The 20,500-nt window shown below is 43.1% G+C and overlaps 1 protein-coding gene across 5 annotated transcripts in view; it reads left to right on the plus strand.

The window, feature by feature from the left end:
• The first annotated feature begins 83 nt into the window (after positions 1 to 83).
• The window catches only part of NOD1 (nucleotide binding oligomerization domain containing 1), a 41,511-nt gene continuing 21,094 nt past the window's right edge, over positions 84 to 20,500 (plus strand). For 3 of the 5 annotated variants that reach the window (XR_008209568.1, XR_008209569.1, XM_052695888.1), the window contains exons 1-8: positions 84 to 194; positions 6,012 to 6,348; positions 8,192 to 8,366; positions 9,530 to 11,333; positions 13,425 to 13,508; positions 14,677 to 14,760; positions 16,295 to 16,378; positions 18,496 to 18,579. Coding sequence is in view for 2 of the 5 variants with exons in the window: in XM_052695888.1 (XP_052551848.1) it covers positions 6,133 to 6,348; positions 8,192 to 8,366; positions 9,530 to 11,333; positions 13,425 to 13,508; positions 14,677 to 14,760; positions 16,295 to 16,378; positions 18,496 to 18,579 (2,531 nt within the window). In the remaining 3 variants the exon portion in view is untranslated. Of the gene's footprint in view, positions 195 to 6,011; positions 6,349 to 7,601; positions 7,768 to 8,191; positions 8,367 to 9,529; positions 11,334 to 13,424; positions 13,509 to 14,676; positions 14,761 to 16,294; positions 16,379 to 18,495; positions 18,580 to 20,500 lie in introns of those variants that run through there. The other 2 variants (XR_008209570.1, XM_052695889.1) reach the window with 2 other exon arrangements.

The following is a 20,500-nucleotide window of genomic DNA, read 5'->3' on the forward strand; positions in this document are numbered from 1 at the left end:
GGAAGACGCCTTCGGCCAGCTGTGGGGAGGAGAGCAGGCTCACGAAGGAAATAGGCCTTCGGCCACGGCCACGCGGGGAGGAGCCGCTTTCCGCCCGGGAGGGGAGACCGCGCGTGGGGCGGGAGCTGCTTCCCCGCGGGCCGGGGCGGGGGCAGCGCCGATCCGCTCCTCCCCTTCGCGCCGTCCGCGCCGCGGTGAGTGCAGGGGAAAGGCCGGGACGGGCGAGGGGGGTCGGGCGCTGCGTTCTGTTGTGCGGGCCGGGCGGCGGGAGGAGGAGGCAGTATGGCCGGAGCCCGAGCCCGAGCTCGGGGGTTCAAGGGCAGAAGTCAAAGTTTCTGCCTCTTCTGCTGTCGCGCTCGAGGCTGTGAGCCGGTGCCACGAGTGAGAGCCGCGGAGCGTTCCGTGCTCCTGCCGCAAGGCCACTCGCTGGTGGCGATGTAACGCGCCTGGGGATGGGACGAGAGCGGCGGGACGGGTTGGTGAGGGCCTTGTCCTTCGGAGGGGGATACAGACATTAAATGGCGTTTACTTGTCAACTTGACGGAGGATCCATCTGCGTGCACTGACTCACACGGCAGTCACTGAGGCCTCGGTCGGGTGGATGTGAGAAGTGAGAGCTGCCTGCCCCATTCTGGCGCCTACACTTTGGTGCTGTTCTTGTACTATGTGAAATAGTTGATGTTCTTTTAAAGATGAGGTTACAATCAGAAACAGCTCTGAAATTAAGAATGAGCAGAAGTAAACTCTCCTTTATTTGCTGTGACGTTGTGTCACACATGAATTAAGATTGGTAAAATCAATTTCTTTTTCAGTGTCTCCCAGAGACAGCAAATTCTTGAGTTTAGACTGTCCGAGTGAGCCAGGATTGCCATCGTTAAAGAAAACACATCATGATCCCCAGTTCTCCTTTCGCAGTAGCGACCCTGCAGTGGGATGGTTATCACTGTAAAATAGTTTGTCCCAGGAGACAGATTGGTGCTGGAGGCACAATGGCTCGTGCTTCTGAGGGAAAGAGAGCCACCTCTGTAACTTCTAATGCTGCTGACAGAAGATTTGCCAGCAAACATGGGAAAGTCTCTCCAAGACTCCACTTGCCCTGGGCTGGCACTGAGGTGTATGCACATACTTAGCTGTTGCCCCTGCCAGAACTGGCTACAGGGCGCTGTGAAATCTTGACGATATTCCAGCCGCTGGCTGCTAGTAGCTAGTGCTATGGCATGGGACTTCATTTCACAGAGAATTATAGGAACAGTTTTTGCTGGATTAACAAAACTGCAGAACAAAATTACTATTGATTTAGTTTTCAGCTCTTCAGAAGTATTGATGTTGGTCTCAAATAAGCTTCTCTCAGTGTCTGCTATTAATTAGTTTGCTCCTTCTATGGGCTTTGTTGCTTGGTCATACCCTGTCTATTTGGGAGCAGCTGATTCGGTGTGGGGTTAATTGTTCAGTTTACCCAAATGTGGAGTTCTTTTCAGCTATTGAGACCTTTCAACTTCTTTATCTACGTTTCCTTTTAATAAGATCTTGTAATAAATGCTATTGCTACCAGTAAACCAGAGCGTTCCTCACTCCAAAGGACTCGCAGAACTGGCAGTTGAGCAAGCATGGCAGTTTTGTTAGAAGGAAAGTAAGTGATCTTAGTGAAAAGAGGATATAAGAAGGGCAAGGCCAGGAAAGCTGTAACTGTATTTATGCTTGCACAATGCTGAGGACTTTTAAATAAAGGGAAGTCAGAAGAAGCACTGGATAGATGTGCAGATACCTTCCCTCAGAAGCTATCAGCAGTGCTGCTGCTTGTTGACATGGATTATATAAAACCTTGCTGTAACCTCTGATACTGTGAGAAATTTCACTTCACTTTTTCATTTCCCTCCTTATTCTAAGCCCGGTACCCATCTTTCTTCCTCTTTGTTATTTTCACTTTTGCAGGCTTATGATAAGCATCCCTTGCCAGCCTTGCAATTGCTTTTGACATCCCTTCTGTCCCCACTGACTCTTCATTCAGACGCCAGGGCTGCCCTCTGTCTTTTCTTTGCCTTTACAATGGATGGGTGAGCACTCTTCTTTCTGATTCTTTTTAGTTCCTGATAGTTTTCTGTTCTCTTCATTGGACTGAAGCTGCTGTCCCCAAAGAGGCTATCTGAATTTCCTTTACAGCACCATTGACAGCTGCTTGAGTAAACCATTTTTTCTTTCCCCTTCAGGAAGAAGTCCATTCTATTCCCAGACAAGAAGCTCTTCTCCAGTTGTGCCTGTCCCCTTGTCTTTCCATACCAGACCCCTGCTTTGCCCAGGTGTATTGCTCTTGCCTCCCTCTGTTCCTTCTTTGGTGTTCTGCTGATTTAGAGACTTCACATAGCTGGCAGTTATTTCCATTTCTCCCTGTGTGTATATCCTTTGTACAAACCTCACTGCTAATGTTCAGCTGTAGCTTCTAGAACAGCTGTTATCTCTTCATTGTAACTTAGTGATATCTTAATTGGACTGTAAGAAGTTTGGGGTGGCTTTCAGGAAATTCTTTAATTCATTAGCCCTTTCAGAAATGGGATGGCTGCTAAATGAGGCAATGGTTCTCCCCTTGACTGATGCACTGGAATTGAATCCAGCAACTGGAGTGCCCAATATAAGAGAGAGAACTCTGTGGTCTAGCATGTGATTGCTTCCAACACCTTTTTCGAAGCCACATAAGTGTTTGCCCTTAAACATACCCCAGCACTGTACATCTAGTACATCCATGTAATAGGAGACTCGGTGCATTGTAACCCCATCATCTATCACGCCAACAGGCCACGCTGTGGAAGCTGGGACTCTTGCCAGAAAGAAAGATGATGGACTTGCAGATAAGTTTGGTACCTCATAACATCCGTGCATTGGTTGCCTGTTTCCAATCAATTTAAGCTAGACATACAGAATTATATACAGGTTTTTGGTGTTTTTTTTAATCTGAATGAATAAGCACATTTCTCACAGTGGTGAGGACTTTTAGGTGCTGTTGCACATGGAACTGCTATGGTAGGAAATTTTTGTGTTGACTTTAGTCTAGGTAGAACCTGAAGTTTCTTCATGAAGCCGATACACTCTGTTACAAGCATGCGTGTACTTGCCTTGCTGTTAACTCTATGTGTCTGGTTTTGTTCCAGTACCACTTAAGTTGTTCATCTGCCATGACGTTTTCTTAGTCCATAGATGGTGGAGGTTTTCCATTTTTCTTATTTAAAGAGATCAGTAAAAAATACTTCACTGTATTTTCTACTCTTTCTCCATTTTTTCCCCTTGTGCTTGGCCTCACCTCCCAAAGGAATCAATCAGGTTCTTTGCTGACATAGACTTAGTCAAATGGGAGGCAGACTTATTTGAGACCTTCTGTTCTTTCCATATTTTCCTTGTTTTAAGATGGAACTGAAAGAGTAAAGAAACGATTTCTATTTATTTTCTGCTCTTGACAGTCATTGGTCCATTATTGTGTGTTCCTGGATATTTGCCTTAGTTGTCACAAATTAGAAAGAAAGAACATGGTCCTAGAAAGCCAAAGGAAGCAGGAGGTGTTGGGTAGAGGCAGTATAGGAAAGGGTTAATGTTTCTATTGCCTGTATTTTAAAGGTGACTCTATCTCTTTAAAAGCTTGCAAAAGCTTTGGAGCGAATGATGTCTTCAGCATTGTTTGGTCTTCATGATAGTGTTCATTTATGAAACGAGTTTTCTTAAACAAAGAGATGTGCCAGCGTGGCTTCTAGGAAGCCGAGTGACTCAGAAATCAGCCACTTCATCTGGCAGGTCATGTGGAGAGTGCAATGAAAGCTCAGTTTGTCTGGGGAGCTGCAGGCACTCACTCATGTGGTGAGAAAGTCAGATCACTTGCTTCTGTTCCCTTTGGCTGAAAGAATTTTGCTGTTTTTGTGTTGACTGAGTCCCAAAATAGTCGTGCTGGGGATTACCCAGTCTCTGCCTTTGTGGGGCTCATCTGTGCAAGTCAGCAACCATAAGATGCAACCTACTGGCTTCCTGAAATCACAGGAGCTAGGCTACATGGTTCTCAGCTACACAGGCAGTAATCCAGCAGGAGTGTAAATCATGTCTTCCTCCAGCATCAAGGAGAAGCTACGCTTGTGCAGAATGCAGTTTCTCGTGTGGAAAATGCATAGAGATGAGGTTGTTTCAGGAGCATGTCACCTGGAATAATCTGCAAGCTGGTATGCCTCAGTTACACCCTGTCATGGGAGAGCTGGAAGGAAGTTTGTGGCATTGGCTTGGGAAATAGGAGAAATATAAAGCTCCAGAGCTGGCATCTCTACAGAATTGTTGAAGAAGGAATTTGTCTTTCATTTTTTTTAATACATATATAATCAGAATCTAAAAATATTCTTCCAACTATCCCTTGGCCTGCTGAGGCAACAGTACTTTTTGCCCTGTTACCACAGGATGCCAGTAGTTGGTGTTAATCATGCAGGTTCTTGCAAGAAGTTGTCTTTTTACACTGGAAATGGTATGTACAAGGTTCATGCCTAAATAGTACCTAAATGAATTTATTGTTGAATTGCAATTGCAGCATAACTTCATGACTTCTATGTGGCTAGATTAACTAGAAATAAATTGGGAAAAAAGCCTTTAATAATACAAGAGTAGTCTTGTTGTTCTTGATTCCTACTGCTTGTATGCCTTGTAAAGAGGAATGGAAGCCATCCAGAGAGCTCCCAAGAGCTGGTATGAAGCACAAAGGCAGAAACAGCGTATGTATTTGAAGGCAAGGAGAGAGCAGGCGCACTAACAAGCACTATTTCTGCACAAAACTTCTACAGCACTGGGAAGGTTTCCTGAGCACGTGGCTGTTGGGGTGCAGTCGTGGTGTGTCCCTAGGTGCGCATACACGGATAGATGTTGGGCAGCCAAGTGTAAGCGTTTGTGCGTGTTTCAAACTGGCACCTTCATTACAAGCTGCATTGCGTGCAAACTCCTGCCTGTATGCTTGGGGAGGTGGCTTGGAGCCCAGTGGATGCCAGCCTCCAGACACAGCTCGTGGTATACAGAAGAGTCTGCAAATTCAGCAACTGTGTGCTATTCAGGCTCAAGTAGAGGTACAGATTTTTTGTGTGAATCACTAGAGATGAGCTCTTATATATTTAAAATCATTAATTTCAGACCTTTCTATAGCAGTTATTGTTCAGATCCAGAAAGACTGTATTTTTGGCTTAGTGGTTATTAATTGGAATTTGATAAGCTTAACCAAATTAAAGCAATGCAGTGGCATTTTCCCCTTTTCACACACTGCCTGAATCAAGTGTTCTAAGAGGTATGAGGTGCTCTGTGCTCCTAAGTGGTATATTGGTTCTTAAGATTGTAGCAGCATTTTCACAGTGGGCATCACCTTGCTTCCTTAAAATAGAAACTCTGACCTGTGGTATTCTCACAGCCTCACTTCTGCCTCTCAAGTCTGCCCTGAACCAAATCATTTTGTATTAGCAAAACTGTCATATTTTAGCACAAACTCAGTTGACAAAGCTTCACTTCTGGGGACATGTATCTTACTAGAAAAGTTTCACACAGAAACTTCTGCTGTAACAAAAAGCAAAATGCTACTATAAATTAATTCTATTCTATAAATTAATTCTTCCTACACAATTAATTGCTATGAAATAATACAATTTTATTCCACTTATTTTATTGTCCATATACGTTAGGACAGATGCCCTGCTTTGTCTACTGAGATGGGAGATGCTATTAAAAATACTCAATTACGTACCAAGAACAGGCAGTTAATAAGGCATATGGAAGTATTGTTAGAGGCAAGCTGCAGTGTTTATATTACAGGAGAGACTGCCTGCAGTAGATGATTTTTTTCCCTGAATGGAACAAATGAATGGAAGTACCTGAGGAGGATAGACTTTTTTTTTTTTTAATTAAGTTGGTAATGGTATTTCACAGAGGTTGGAAGTACTCTTCAATGGCCAATAGGAGGATGTATCTGCAGAGGGTAATGTTTAAATTGTGGTTCTGTGCAATTAATTTTACAGGCTCAGCAGCACAAAAGACAGAGTGCCTGTTTCCTTGAAGTTAACCCCAAGCTGAGTCCTCACTGCAGACATAGTTTGCTGAAGATGATGCTGGGCAGAGCAGCTTCTTGCTGTGTCAGCTATGGAAGGCCACCTTTGTGCTAACTTGAAGACTTGTGTGGAAAAACCTCTGGCAGCCAGTCCTCCATCCTGCATTGCTTTGCTGAAGGTGTACCGAGAGCTTCTGGTCAGTAAGATCCGGCACACCCAGTGTTTGCTTGACAACTTGATTAACAATGAGTACTTCTCCACTGAAGATGCAGAGATTGTTGTCCAGTTTCCAACTCAAGCAGATAAGGTATTGTTTTTATTTCATTAACCAGCTTAAATTTTTTTATATTTTCAACTTACTGTTAGATTTCATGGGCATAATGTTTTTCCCAATCTTCATTATTTTGGACAATCACCACCCTATTCCATGTGGGCGAGTGTCTCCAGAAGCACAGCCAGCACTGCTTAGAAGCCTGTTGGCAGCTGCAAAAATGATCAGGCTGATAATTGCTGTTTTGTCCCCTGAGCTGCAGCTTTGCCCTGTGTAAAGAGCTGACCACAGTGGCTGTTAGGCTGTGACTTTGATGCTCGCAAGCCTTCATTATCATGCAGAGTATTACAAGGAGAATCTACTTCAAGATGCTGAGGGACAGATCAGCCTACTTTAGAGGAGATGAAAATTAAATATTATTTTAGAGTTTATCATTGCGTGTTGTCTGTGTGCATACTTTCCCTTCTCTTTAAAGTCCTGTGTACATTATGAATGTTTGCTTGTAAAACCGATTCAGCCTGGCACACTTGGGTTTGTAAATCATCTCTGAGTATCAGTAGTAAACATTTTTTCCTGTTCCTTAGACAGGAGAAAATTATCAGATGTACACAATTGCTCTTTGCATCATAACTTAAAACAAGCTCCTCATTTATTTCCCTGACCAGTCATGCAGCTTCAGAATAGCGTCACAATTAGAGGCAGACAAATCATAAAAGAATCAGAGACCTTGGACTTCACAAACAGCCCAGACTTTCATAAAATAATCATTCTTCCCAGGAAGTCAAAATGGTAATACAGTGCTCACAGTGTAAAAGCTCAAAGCTGAATAAATGCACACTGTATGATCATCTCCATTTCTTTTTGGTCAGCATAATACACATGATTGTTGTAACAAGGCTGGAGGGGGGGCTGTGCATCAAGAGCCTGAGCAGAAACAGAGAGCAGGCCACAATCATAAGTGAAATGGACTCTGTGGGAGCTTCTCTGAAAATTGCCTTTTAGAGCATAAATATTTGTCCAAAATACAGTGCTTTTGCTGTGTGCTATGTACCTCACAAGAGACTGTAGTCTGAACAAATCCTTTCTCTGCTTTAGATCTGAATTATTGATTCATCCTCAGCAAGAATAGGATCCAGACATTCAAAACGGGTAGTACAGTGCTCACTGTACTCTCTGTCCCAGGGAGGGTTCTGCTCTGAGGTTGCTACATACTGGTGGCACAGAGATCAACCTCTGATACGATTTTAAAGATAACTCTTAGCCTTGAACTGCTTCAGCCTCTGTCTGACAGCCATTAGTTTTAGTAACAGTTGCAAGCAACAAGTACATTGTACAGAGAGAGAGAGAGAGAGAGCCCATTGCTGTGTTAGGAGAAAGAAATGTGGGCTTTTCAATCTGCATTAAAATCTAGAGAGAGATTCTGCCTACCCCATTATGGATCTCACTGTATCCGAGGTAAATCTAAATGTGACTGGAATATCTACAAACTGGAGGAATGAATCGAGGGCACTGAGAAATCCCTTCTTTCTTTTTCATTTTAACCAGACTGGGATTTAAAATACGCTCTGCCAGACTGAGCTAATCCTTTAGATTCCTTTTTGGGGGAGTAGTATTTATCCACACTGGTTTTGGTTAGCATGTGACTTAACTACAAGTTCAGACCTTAACCTGCAGAGCTATCTTTCTTGCAACATCTGAAAACAAACAGAAGATGAGTTTTGTAATGGTTAAAATTCAGGACTAGATTTTGAATTCAATTTTTTGAAGCACTGGTTTTGATTCTGTTTTGTTTCATTCCAAAAGGGACCCTAAGCAGTCTAGCAGTTTAACTGTGACAAAATGCTATGCATCAGTGTTCTTTCTTGTGCTGTTTCTTCAGGTTCGCAAAATTCTAGACTTGGTTCAAAGCAAGGGAGAGGAAGTTTCAGAATATTTCATCTGTGTCCTGCAGAAAGTCACTGATGCTTACTATGAACTTCAGCCTTGGCTGGATGAAATAGGTTACCAGCCTTCAGAGAATATTGGTAGTAAACCTGTGGTAAATACAGATCCAGGTAAGATCATCCCTTTCCTTAGAACATCCACTGTTTGGGAGGTTCTATCCAGGTGAGTGAGAGTGAGTGAGCCTAGGCAGGCACAGCCTGAGAAAATAAATGTGCACCTGCTGTGTTTGCTAGCAGAGCTGGCCAAATAATTAAAGGACACGCTGTATAACGCAAGAGTCGTGTTGATACAGTATCCTGTTTTGCTGAAGTCAAGCTCTTTTTGCATTTGTTTGTGGATATATAGCATCACGGCATATCCACTTTCTGCCAGGCTTCTGTTACTGTTTATTAGCAACACTGTCACATTTTGGCAATGGAATAGCCAGTATTTCATGCTGAGGGCAGTCGACCAAGGAGGCAGGCTGCCCGGAGCGGCTGTGTCTACTTGCAGGTTTTCAAGACCCAGATAGACAAAGCCCTGAATAGCCTTATCTGATCTCACAGGTGGTCCTGTTCTGAGCAGAAGGTTGGACTTGAGACATCTCAAGATCCCTTCCAACCGAATTAATTTACGGTCCTAAATAATGACTTTTTGTATAGCCAAAGTGTAGCAGGAATATGTGTTTTCCTTGTGAGAGGTCTTTCATACTGCATAAATACAAGAAGTACTTTGCCCCCATCAGAGCTAAAATTTCTCTAGTAATAAAAACATGAGTCAACATTGCACAGTAACTGGACTTTCATTTTTTGTGTCAGTTTAGAAAAATATCATTTGGGGTTCCTGCTTTCTAAAGCACGTTTTCTATTTGCAATAATAAAAAATAACAAACAAATTAGGAAAGAATGGCCACCTGCCTGAATCACAGTAGAATATAAATAAGTGAAACAGCAGATTCCAAAACTAACCTGTGACCAAAAAACCCTGCCTTTGCTGAGAGTCAAACAACCTCTAACAGAGCTTCAGGGGCTTGACTTTGAGCCCCATCTGAAAGATAGAAGCCTCTTATTGCAGTGCAGTGTCTTGGAGTCAGAGTTAGATTTCAGGAAATGGTGACTCATATGCTAAGCATCTGAATTTTCCATTATTATGGCAGCCTGAATGCATAGAGGTCATCTGCCAAAAACTGATCTTGAGTAAGAATTGTTTTAACCTGCTATCCCTCAGAGTTCCCACAGAGGTAGGTAGCAGGCTTTTTAATAGTTATTTTAATAATAGTTCACTGTCTTTTTAGTTAGCAGGTACTGCCAAAAACTCAGATATGAACTGGGACGGGACTCCAAATTCGTTATGTCGTATGCGCAGAGGGAAGAGATGCTGCTGGAAGAAATCTACTCTAACAGTATTATGGAGATGGTCAATTTTACCAATGAGAGCCTGGGCGAAGTGTGTCAATTACAAGCCCTTTTTGATGATACAGTTGGGGTAATAAATGAAGATGGAGAGACTGTTTATGTCTTTGGTGATGCAGGAATTGGAAAATCTATCTTGCTGCAAAAGATACAAAGTCTTTGGGCCAAAAAACAGTTGGATGTAGGGGCTAAGTTTTTCTTCCATTTCCGATGTAGGATGTTTAGTTGCTTTAAGGAAGATGAAGCTGTATGTTTGAAAGACTTACTCTTCAGATATAATTGCTACCCAGATCAGGACCCCACAGAGGTGTTCCACCACATCTTGCAGTTCCCTCACACGGTTCTTTTCACATTCGATGGCTTTGATGAGATCTATTCCAACTTTGATCTCAGCGGTGTTCCTGAGATGTGTTCACCCAATGAACCCGTCCACCCTCTGGTGCTGCTGGTAAGCCTTCTCAGAGGAAAGCTTCTTAAGGGATCCAAGAAAATTCTTACAGCACGGACAGGAACTGAAATCCAAAGAAATATCATTAGAAAGAAAGTATTGCTTCGTGGTTTCTCCAGCAGTAACCTGAAGGAATACACTGCCTTGGTTTTTAAAGATGCGGGGCAGCGAACGCTGATACTGAACCAGCTGGAAGCTAATCCCAACCTCTGTAGTTTGTGTTCAGTGCCTTTATTCTGTTGGATTATCTTTAAATGTTATGAACATTTCCACTCCATGTTTGACAGCCATGAGCTTCCAGACTGTTCTGTTACATTGACAGATGTATTTTTGCTCATGATTGAAGTCCATCTAAACCGGTCTCTGAAAACAAGTTTGCTGAAGAACAACGTCAGGAGCCAAGCAGAGGTGTTCAAATCAAGAAAGGAAACTCTTCTAGCTTTGGGTAAAATTGCATACAAAGGGATGAGGAACTCTATCTTTGTCTTTGAGCAAGAGGAGGTCTCATCAGCAAACATCTCTGAAGAAGATTTGCAGTTGGGTTTTCTCAGGACAGTTAAAGGTTACAGTGGCTGTGACGATCAATCCACTTATGAGTTCTTGCACTTAACCCTTCAGTCTTTTTTCACCGCTTTGTACCTAGTTATGGAAGAGAGGGTGGGGATTAAGGAGTTACTTCAGTTTTTCAATGAATGCTCTTCTGCTGAGACTGCCCAGCGTACTTGCTTTCACATTGCTTGGCTGAAGAAACCACTCACAGGGGAGGATCCTTTCCGAAACAATGAACACTTCCATTTTACCAATCTTTTCCTTTGTGGCCTGCTTTCCAGATCCAAGGAGAAGCTCTTCAAACAATTAGTTTTGCCTGCAGTCATTAGAAAGAAGAGGAAGACACTCATCACATACCTTGGGGGGAGCATGAAATCCCATCTGAAGGGTGTCACTCGGTCCAGGCTTCTAAAGTACAATCAGGTGCAGGTTCAGCCAAACTTTGTTTGGATGCTGAGGTGTCTTTATGAGACTCAAAATGAGACAGTGGGAAAGCTGGCTGCGAAACGCATGCATGCCAATTACATCAAGCTTACATACTGCAATGCCTACTCTGCTGACTGCAGTGCTATTTCCTTTGTCGTGCATCACTTTCGAAAGCGCTTGGCTCTGGATTTGGACAACAACAACATCAATGACTATGGGGTGAAACAGCTGCTACCGTGTTTCAGCAAGCTTGCAGTCATCAGGTAGGAGTCTGTGCAAGCAGATTGTTTCTTATCCTTGGTTTCTTCTACAAACTTGGGCTAGGGGAATCTGTCTTCAAAGTGGAGAAACATGAGGATTCTCATTGCTGCTAGAAATTAAAGTGCAGTTGGCCTTGAAAGCAGAAACCAAACACTCAAAATAGCCCCAGGCAGCTTGATTTGGATTAGAGGTTTGACTATCTCCAACTCAGCCACTTTCAGGTCTTTTGGAATATTTGATGAGGCACGAGCAGGAGGAGGGGCAAGCGCATTTGAAACTCAAAAAACCAGGACTAGTTAAGTCTGTAGGTTTAGTTAGCTGTATCACAAGTAGGTTTTTTCCTCAAAAGAGGATTTTTACAGGAGAAGGTGCTTAAGGGAAACAGAAGAAAACAGAAGTGTTTCATCCATTATCTAAAGATTGCCTGAGCCTATCTCTGCCCTAGGACATACAGGGTAAGAGAGAATCTATCATTCACCAAGTAACAAGTAATGCCTGACAGATACTATGAATTTCTTGCTTTAACATCCTGCTCAGATGGGTGGTTTTCACAGAATAAAGCTGACGTGTACTTACGTTATGAAAGAATCTAGTTGAAGTGTTAGCTGCATTATTCCTAGGAGGTGATTTGGAGGGGAGACGTGAACTGTTATAAGCAGGGCAAAGAAACTCCACCTGTAGCATCAAGGCCGGTGTTCCACCTCTAATCTTTTGAGGTCGTGCCATGTAGCGATGCTTTATTTCTCCAGACGTTCAAGTGCCAAAAAAAAAAACCCAGAAATTTCAAGTATTCATTTTCTGAAACTCCTTCAACCTTAAGTGATTTATTTTCTACATGGATTTATTACTCCTGATTGGCCTCGCTGTGACTTTCTTTCTTGTATGGGCCGTTTAGGACTAAATCGAAGCAAATCGTTTCCCAGCTTGGTTGCAAATCAACTGACCACCCAAAAGAAAGCAATAGGAAACTTGTATAAAAAAGACTCCAGTCTTCAAAACAAAATGGAGAAGAAAAGAACAGTATTTTGTGTTTTTTTTGTCTGTATCACATGATCATGCTGTGATCAATGTGAGCTTAACACCACCTCCAGCACCAAACCAGACTGTTGGGAGGCTTTGTTGTCTTTGTGGCTCTTCTGATGTTATGATTTATCCTGCCCTGTTAATGACTTTTTCTGGCCATTAAAATGAGGTGTTTCTAACAGCTTTACTTTCTGTTTCAAAGAACAGGCTGCTCTGATCTGTAGAAATGGCATCTTGATTTGTCCTTTGTGCAAGTGCATTTCAAAGTGACCAAGGTACTACCAGGAAGAGCCTGGGAGTCTGCTGGTGATAAGAGCTCTCAGCAGTGAGTGTTCAGCTTCAGCATTTATGGAGAAACCAAAACAGGTCTAAATCACTGGGACAGTTTTCCTGAGAAAGTGTGATTTTTCAGAATTGGAATGTTTCCCAGGAAACTGTCCATTCAGCCAAGGTGAAAAAGCTTCAGGAGCATAGAGAAAAACTGTGTAAAAAAGAGTGTAGAGAAAACAAGTGTTTTTTTATTCAATGAATGACTGACATTGATTTATTTTGTGTCTAATTGGGACAATAAATCAGAAACATCCAACACACCCATGGACTGGAGTTCCACTTCTTGGACAAAGGTTTTCACAGCCTTTATTAAGTGGATCCTGATTGTGTTGTGCCTTTCAAGCCTGGCTTTCAGCAGGTACAGAGAAGGCTGTAGGAGTGGTCTGGAAAGCTTGCTTTTGCTTGGGTGTCAGGTGGAATTTCTGCAATCCCAGTACGCACAGGAGGAAGATGAGGTGTTTTCTCTGGTTTCTGATTCTCTGCATTGTATTGTTTCCAGTCCTATGGACAGCTTCCAGAACATTGCCTTGCTGATTTGAGGCTTTTTGTTTTCTTTCATTTTTGAAGTGAACCATGTAATACTGAGGTCACATTTCCCTTCATTGCTTTTAATATATGGTGTAAGAACTTACTGAAATCTCAGAGGGAAATGCATAGACCTCCAGTCTTTCATTGACTCACGGGTGATAAACACATGTAGTCTGTATTGACTCAAACTCTTTTCTCTCCCCTCATTCCAGGCTCAGTGTAAATCAGATCACAGATCATGGAGCAAGGATATTGTACGAAGAACTCTCCAAGTACCAAATTGTATCTTACTTGGGGTATGTACCAACTGGGAGCGAAGCACTAGGTTCTGCTACTGGAAAATAAAACTGCTGTGCTGTGGGAGCATAGGTGGGGTGGAAACCAAAGTTACCTCCTCATCTGCTGAATATGATGAGGCAGCATTTTGTGTCAGATATGATTCAGCTCCTGTCCTGTAAAAGCTCACCAGGAGAAGGACCAAAAACTTCCTCTCCCACTGCACTGCTTCAAGGGATGGCCTCCCACTCCAGTCAAGCCCATCTGTAACAGAGCATGGACTGCTGTCAGGTTACTGATCTGTGTGGGCATGCTAGCTTTATATTTGAAGGCTTCTGCTAGCACTTTTTGGAATGTTTCCCAGGAAACTGTCCATTCAGCCAAGGTGAAAAAGCTTCAGGAGTGTAGAGAAAAACTGTGTGTGTGTGTGTGTGCACGCCTATGGATATGTGTATAGTTGGCTTTGTAGCCAGGGCCTTCTGCTTTCTCAGTTGCAAACTGATTTATTTCTACTGTGCAAAGCAGATAGAGTTTGGTAGAAGGGAGGACAAGAAAAAAGCTACTTTAGATGTCATGTTTACAGGTCCCTTTTACTGTAACCATGTCTTTTATCATAGAAAGTAGCAATTTTTAAAAACCATTATTTTTTAATCAGCCTAATACTGGTAGGTGTGTTAGTGCTGGCTTCCCACTTTTGGTTGAGAGGCTACATAAAAATGACTTTTTGAAAAGTGATCATGAATACCAAGAATTCCCTCCTCCTTGCCGTGCCCTTCTGCTCAGATGTCTGATCTTCAGGAATCCCCTTTGTAAGGGGATTTTATGGCTTTTAAGAAACCAAACACATGTCCTTCTGGTGGGCTGCCGTGCTTTTTTTTCCTTCTGATTTATTGAATAATATTTCTGTACTAACACAGGAATAAAGGGAAGATTTGTTTGCTTGAGAGGACCATGTAATTAAAATGCTTACATATAAATGTTTTTCTCTGTTAAGTCTATTCTTGTATTTTATATCTACCCCTTCACAATATTAACTGTATATCAAAATAGAAGAACAACCAATTGTATATTTGTACAGAGCCATACAAAAAAGATGGATGCTGTCTGTGCATTATAAATCACCCAGGTTGTAAATATAGAAGTGATAGCAGGAGTAACCTATTTTTACCAGTGTGATTTTTCTTTAAGCTTATACAACAATCAGATCACTGACATTGGAGCCAAATATGTTGCAAAACTTATTGAAGAGTGTTCAAGCCTTGAATATGTTAAGTAAGTTTGTTTTTGTTTTTGTTTTATGCTTATACAGTATCATAATTAAGATAAAGAAACTTGAAAAGAGGAAGAGTAAAGAAAAATGACCAAAAAAAACCCAACTGTTTCAAACAAAATAAAATAGATTGTACTTACATATTTTTTTTTAATAGTAGCCTAGCAGTAAATGTCAGCATCTTTAATCCATAGTCTTTACTAAAAACTGCACTGCACTATCAGCAGTAGTAGGCACCAGACCTTTTCTTAAATCCAGTCTGATTACCTGAATGAGACTTAAGTGCTGCATGAATCATACTGGCCTTTGTCGTGAATGAATCTGCTTGCATTTAGTATCAACCTTCTGGTATCTGGCCTTTTGTGGGCTATGGCAGTCATGCTGTGCCAGTGTCATTCCCTCAGCTCCGGAACAGCCCAGATTCACTTGAGAAGTTGTCTCCTTTGAGTCCTGGAATGTCTCCAGATAGGTGTTTGGCCATACACAACAGTGACTTAACAGAAAGGTACATCATTAACTGATGGTTTAGTTGTGACCACAGCAGAACACAGAGGTAACTACAGCAATAGCAACTGCTGGTGTGAATGTAGCAACCAGCAGCCAGGGATTGTTGGGTTCTAGGCGTTATTCTACCCCTAACTTGCTGTGAAACCCCACACTGGGCACATAATTCCTGCTTGAAATATTTGCAGAATTTTGAAACCCAGGAGCACTCTGGCTCTGTCACTGCTTTGACAGAGTGCTCTGTTAATTTAATCTTCTAACTTTCACCAGAAAAAAAATGCTTGGAAGACAGTTTCTGTCAGGCTTCCTAGTAAGATTCGAGATGGTTTTGAGATAGAGTGCATATTCACGTGCCTGAAGTCAGTCAAACAAACCAGACAAAAGTTTTAATTTATGCAAATGTAGTGGCTTGAGGGGGCTTTTTACAGTAATGTATATGCAATTGAGACTTACCTCTCTCTTGAACTCCAGCCACTTGATATTCCCACGCCAAAAAATGGAAAGATTCTGTAGAGCACCAGCCTCTGGCCAGTGCTGCGCTGATCTGTGCCAGCGCCTGTAGCCAATGCTCAGAACAGGAAGACTTGAAATTATCAGTCTGTACTCATCCGCTGCAGTCTGCTCTCAACCTGCGCTACCAAGAAATGTTCTGCTCCCTGTGGCATCGTAGAACATGCTGCGTGTAATTCATGTACTTTGCAGCAACAGCTGGTATTCTGAGCTGTATTAAAAGCTAGGCAGGGAGCCTTGCCTTCAGGATCAGTTCCTACAGCTTATTTCTGACACACTTAGCGCCAAAATCAAGACTTTACAGTAGTATGTCCAGCTTGGAGGACCAACGTACAAAATATGTTTTCTCTTAATTGAAGGTCAAATGCCTGCAGTATTTTTTACTGTAGGTTAATCTTTGTTAACTGTAACTAGCATCCAGGGTTAATTAGCCTTAAATACCTGTATTGTTTCATGAGCTGGTGTTCTAATAGCTGTACTGCTGTAAGTGGTTTACCTCATCAACTCTTGTATTTTATGCAGAATAGGAGCAAACAAAATAACTAGTGAAGGGGGGAAGTGCCTTGCCCAGGCCATCCAGAAGAACACAACAATGTTTGAAATCGGGTAAGTTCAGTGCTGAGGAGAAGAGCACAGGGCTTGGGCTTGGCAAGATGTTTGTGAATTCCTTGGGCTTTCTTCCTTCATCCTTGCCTTCCTCCTCCCAGTCCATCCTCCCCAGTGGCAGCAGAACAAACTGGTGCAGTAGCACAATGACATTTTCTGCTCAGGGCAATTAGGTGATGCTTTATGGTTCCTCCAGTTCGTGCGATGATTTTCTTCCTGTTCTGATGGAACCATAAAGGAGAGAGAAAAACTAACAAGAGGGCAGAAGATAAAGATAGCTTCTTCCCTTAACTGCACAGTAGCCGTTGTAAAGATATTTAGTCATTTTTAAAGGTCGAAGTGGCTTTATGACTATTGGCAATGTACATAGCTATGGCATGTCAAGGTTAAGATTACTGAATGTTCCACACCAAGTCCTGATAAATTTGTGAGCTGAGAGAATATAAAGGAATTCCACATCATCCTTCTGTCCTAAACTGGAGAACTTGTTATTACTGGAGAGAGGTCATAATGAAAACACATGGTCCATGCCCGCTTTCGTAGGATTGAAGCTAGATTGATGCTTGTTCCCTCTGGCAAATCCCATTTTCTCTTTCCATTCTGCAGGAGAGCATTCTTCTTAGAATGTAATACTGAAAGGAATTAAAACTTCTCTTTGGCCATGATCACAGTAACACTTAAATATGAAAATCAGATTTGAACAATCAGATTTTGGCCTTTGTTTTGTTTGTTCTAGAAGATTTCAAATATAGAATCAACAGCATACACACTTCTGTTGTCATACAGATGGTTCTGCAGTGCCATTGTGCCTGCTGTATTTTTCATGAAGGATGTTTGTTTTCTCCTTTGGAGGAAATAATCCCTCCAAATGGATTTATGATATCCTGGTAGTCGTGTTTAAACAGGTACTTTCAGCATTTTTGTAACAAACTGCTTTTCATCTGAAGGACAAAGAAACTCTTGGAAACTTACTGGAAGTAGATGTATTTAGTAGATACCACAAAGCTCAATGGATTTTAAGAGGTGCCAACTAATTACCCATCAAGCTGAGTGTGGCTTAGAGCTGTCAAGACAAGAGCTCTGTAAAAGTAAATAAGCAAGTAAATGCACTTCAGCAGAGTCTTTCAAACTTCAGAATACATGGTGAATTGACAAAGAATTTGTCCAGCTACTGCTATTAAATGTTGATCAAATCCCTGCAGCTGTTACCTTCTCTTAGTGCTTTGTGTTATTAGGTTGCTTTGCTGTTAGAAACACTGTTCCTTAGAAATGCACAGAAGAGACCGGGGTCATACAGAGCCTGTGAGATTTTGATCCCTCCCTGGTGAGCCAGTGAGAGAGGAGATATTGCTGGGTGTAATGCTGATTTTTAACCTTTTTACTAGACTGTTCTGAAGGAGACGGTGAGCTTATTGAATGGTTGACCTCAGAAAGTCAGCTGTTTGGGTATGGGCCCCTGTGCAGCTGTACTTCTGGAGGTCATAGCAGAATTATAGAACCACAAAGCAGGTCGGGTTGGAATGGACCTTAGAGCTGATCCATTTCCAACCCCCTGCTGTGGGCAGGGCTGCCACCCACCGGATCAGGCTGCCCAGGGCTCCATCCAACCTGGTCTCGGGGCATCCACAGCTTCTCTGGGCAGCTGTGCCAGGGCCTTACCACCTTCTGAGTAAATGATTTCCTATTAACATTTAATCTAAATCTCCTCTTTTCTAGTTTAAAACCATTCCCTCTTTTCCAATCACTATCAGCCCATGTAAAAAGTCCCTGTAGAAGGATACAAGATTCCTTTATCCCAGAAGGGTACAGGGCAGCCGGAGGTTCACCCATTGCAGCAAGATAATCCCAAAGCACTCAGGCTGCAGCAGGCTGGTTGTCTCCTAGAGCTGCTCCTATGCTGTGGCCTTCTGGTAATGGTGAGTCAGAGAGGTGGATGGTGTGATGTGCAGGGAATGGAACAGGCCTGGCTCGGTGAGATGGTACCTGCCAGGCTTCTTGCAGCTCTCAGAGGCTGGGGAGTAATGTTGGGGGATGAATGGGGTGAGAAAAAGAGAATGCAATGCTGAGGGGCAGCAGAGCAATGCATCTGATATCTCCTGGTTTCCTGTCTTCACTAGGATGTGGGGCAATCAGGTTGGAGACGAAGGTGCAAAGGCATTTGCAGAGGCCCTGAGGAACCATCCGAGGTTGACAAATGTGAGGTAAAACAGCAGCTGAACTTGCCATGGAGCTGTCTTTCCCAGTGCTTTGTGAAGCAGTGGCTCTTTGGACCAAGTGTTAGCTTGGGCCACCATCTGGTGCCATGGTCATTGTTCTGTAACAGGCTCCTGGTGCAAGCAAGAGGCCATGTTGTTCGAATTGAAAAGCCCTGTGCAGCCATAAAGCAAGTTAAAACGTTGCAAGGCTGTCATCCCTTTGATCTGTCTCCTTTCCTCATGCTGTAGAGGAACTGGCATTTGTGAAGACACCTGGTCACTGGGTGCCATTCTGGGCTGGAAGCATTAGCAGAGATGATGCCAAAGCTGGTGGAGAATCGGCCTCCAGGGAGCTCAGTGTTAACAGTTGCTGTGGTGAAGGTACAGCAGTTTTTACCAAAGTAACTCGGGATGTGCTGTTTGGATAAAGATAAGCACATAGAGTCACAGAATCAGTAAGGCCAGAAAAGACACCTAAGATCATCTAGTCCAATGGCCAGCCTACCCCACCATGCCCACTAAATTGTGTCCCTCAGTGCCACATCCACACGGTTCTTCAGCACCTCCAGGGATGGTGACTGCACCACCTCCCTGGGCAGCCTGTGCCACTGCATTACTACTTTCTGTGAGAAGAATTTTTTCCTAATATCCAACCTGAATCTAGCAATGAGATGTAGTTCTTGCTGGAGCTCAGTGATTACTCTCTAAGTAGCCCTCTGGAGGCCTTAAAGTGGGTGAAGTTGGCAGCACAGCACGGGGTGCAACCAGCGGTGTAAAACCAGCACCTCCCATGCTACAACTCCTGACTAGGGATTTATAGGTGTGCATTGTGGCGGCTGCTGCTGCTGTTGAGGAGTTCCTCCATGCGGCTGGAGCGCTGGGATCGTTCTCTCCCAGTTCCCTCGGCCCCCACGTGAGGGAGGAGGCTCCTGGCTTTCCCCACTAGGTGGCACATGGCACTGGTTTCTGCAGCAGTACCGGTCTCAGGGATCTCTCCAGAGCTGCCATTTCACAGCCAGGGATTTCAGAGCTGGTGTCTTGTCCTCCTTTCAGTGAGCGTACAGCCAGGCTTAAAAAATTAAAAGCTGAACAGGTGCAGTGACCTAGATATATTTAAACTTGAAAGCTATCAGAAGTAGCCATCTTTCCCTAATTGCAGAAGCCATCCAGCTGTATCAGACTTGAAAGAAAACAGTTGGAATCTGAATCAAAGCTGCGTTGCATCCGGGATTCTCAGACAAATACACTGATGAATGTGCTTGCAAAAATAAGGAGGAGCAGCTGCAGGCTGGAGCCAGGTTTTGCTGGCACCTGTGCAAGGTGCATCTTCTGCCCTGCAGTGTGCTTGCACTGAAGTTCACTTCTGGTCTTCCAGTGGATAACCCTGGTTCGTTATTTGAATGCACAGATGGTACCAGATAACTGTGGTAGCTTTATGCAAAGGTGAAGGGAAGTTGGGCCCTGATACATTTTACTTCTGTGTGTTTGCCATACTTAGGCTGAGAATATATGGTTTCAGCTGAAGTTAGGGATACTAACACATATGCTAGCCCTTAATTTATGCCATTGCTCCAATTCGTCCCCTTCCTGCCTCTTTTTTGAGGCCATGCACTATTTTCAGTCTCTGGCCTGTCTTCTAAGGATGGAAATGCTTTTTGAACTCTCAAAGCCTGAAGCATAAGTTTAACTGGGTGATTTTGCCAATGTCTATTCAAAGAATGAAGAGCAGACTAAGAAATGTTTGTGGTTTGTAATGGAAAGCATGCATTTACAGGCTTCTCTCTCTCTGCACTACGGAAGGTATTGTGTTTGGAAGGGGAATGGGGCATTTAAGTGTCTGAACACCTCACTTAAAGAAAACAGTGCCTGGTTTGTAGTGGGATTTGGGATGACAAATGTGTGTACAGATCAATGTACTGCAAAGCAC

This window comes from Tympanuchus pallidicinctus, unplaced genomic scaffold, assembly GCF_026119805.1.
Source record: "Tympanuchus pallidicinctus isolate F22 unplaced genomic scaffold, pur_lepc_1.0 scaffold3, whole genome shotgun sequence".
NCBI lineage: Eukaryota > Metazoa > Chordata > Aves > Galliformes > Phasianidae > Tympanuchus > Tympanuchus pallidicinctus.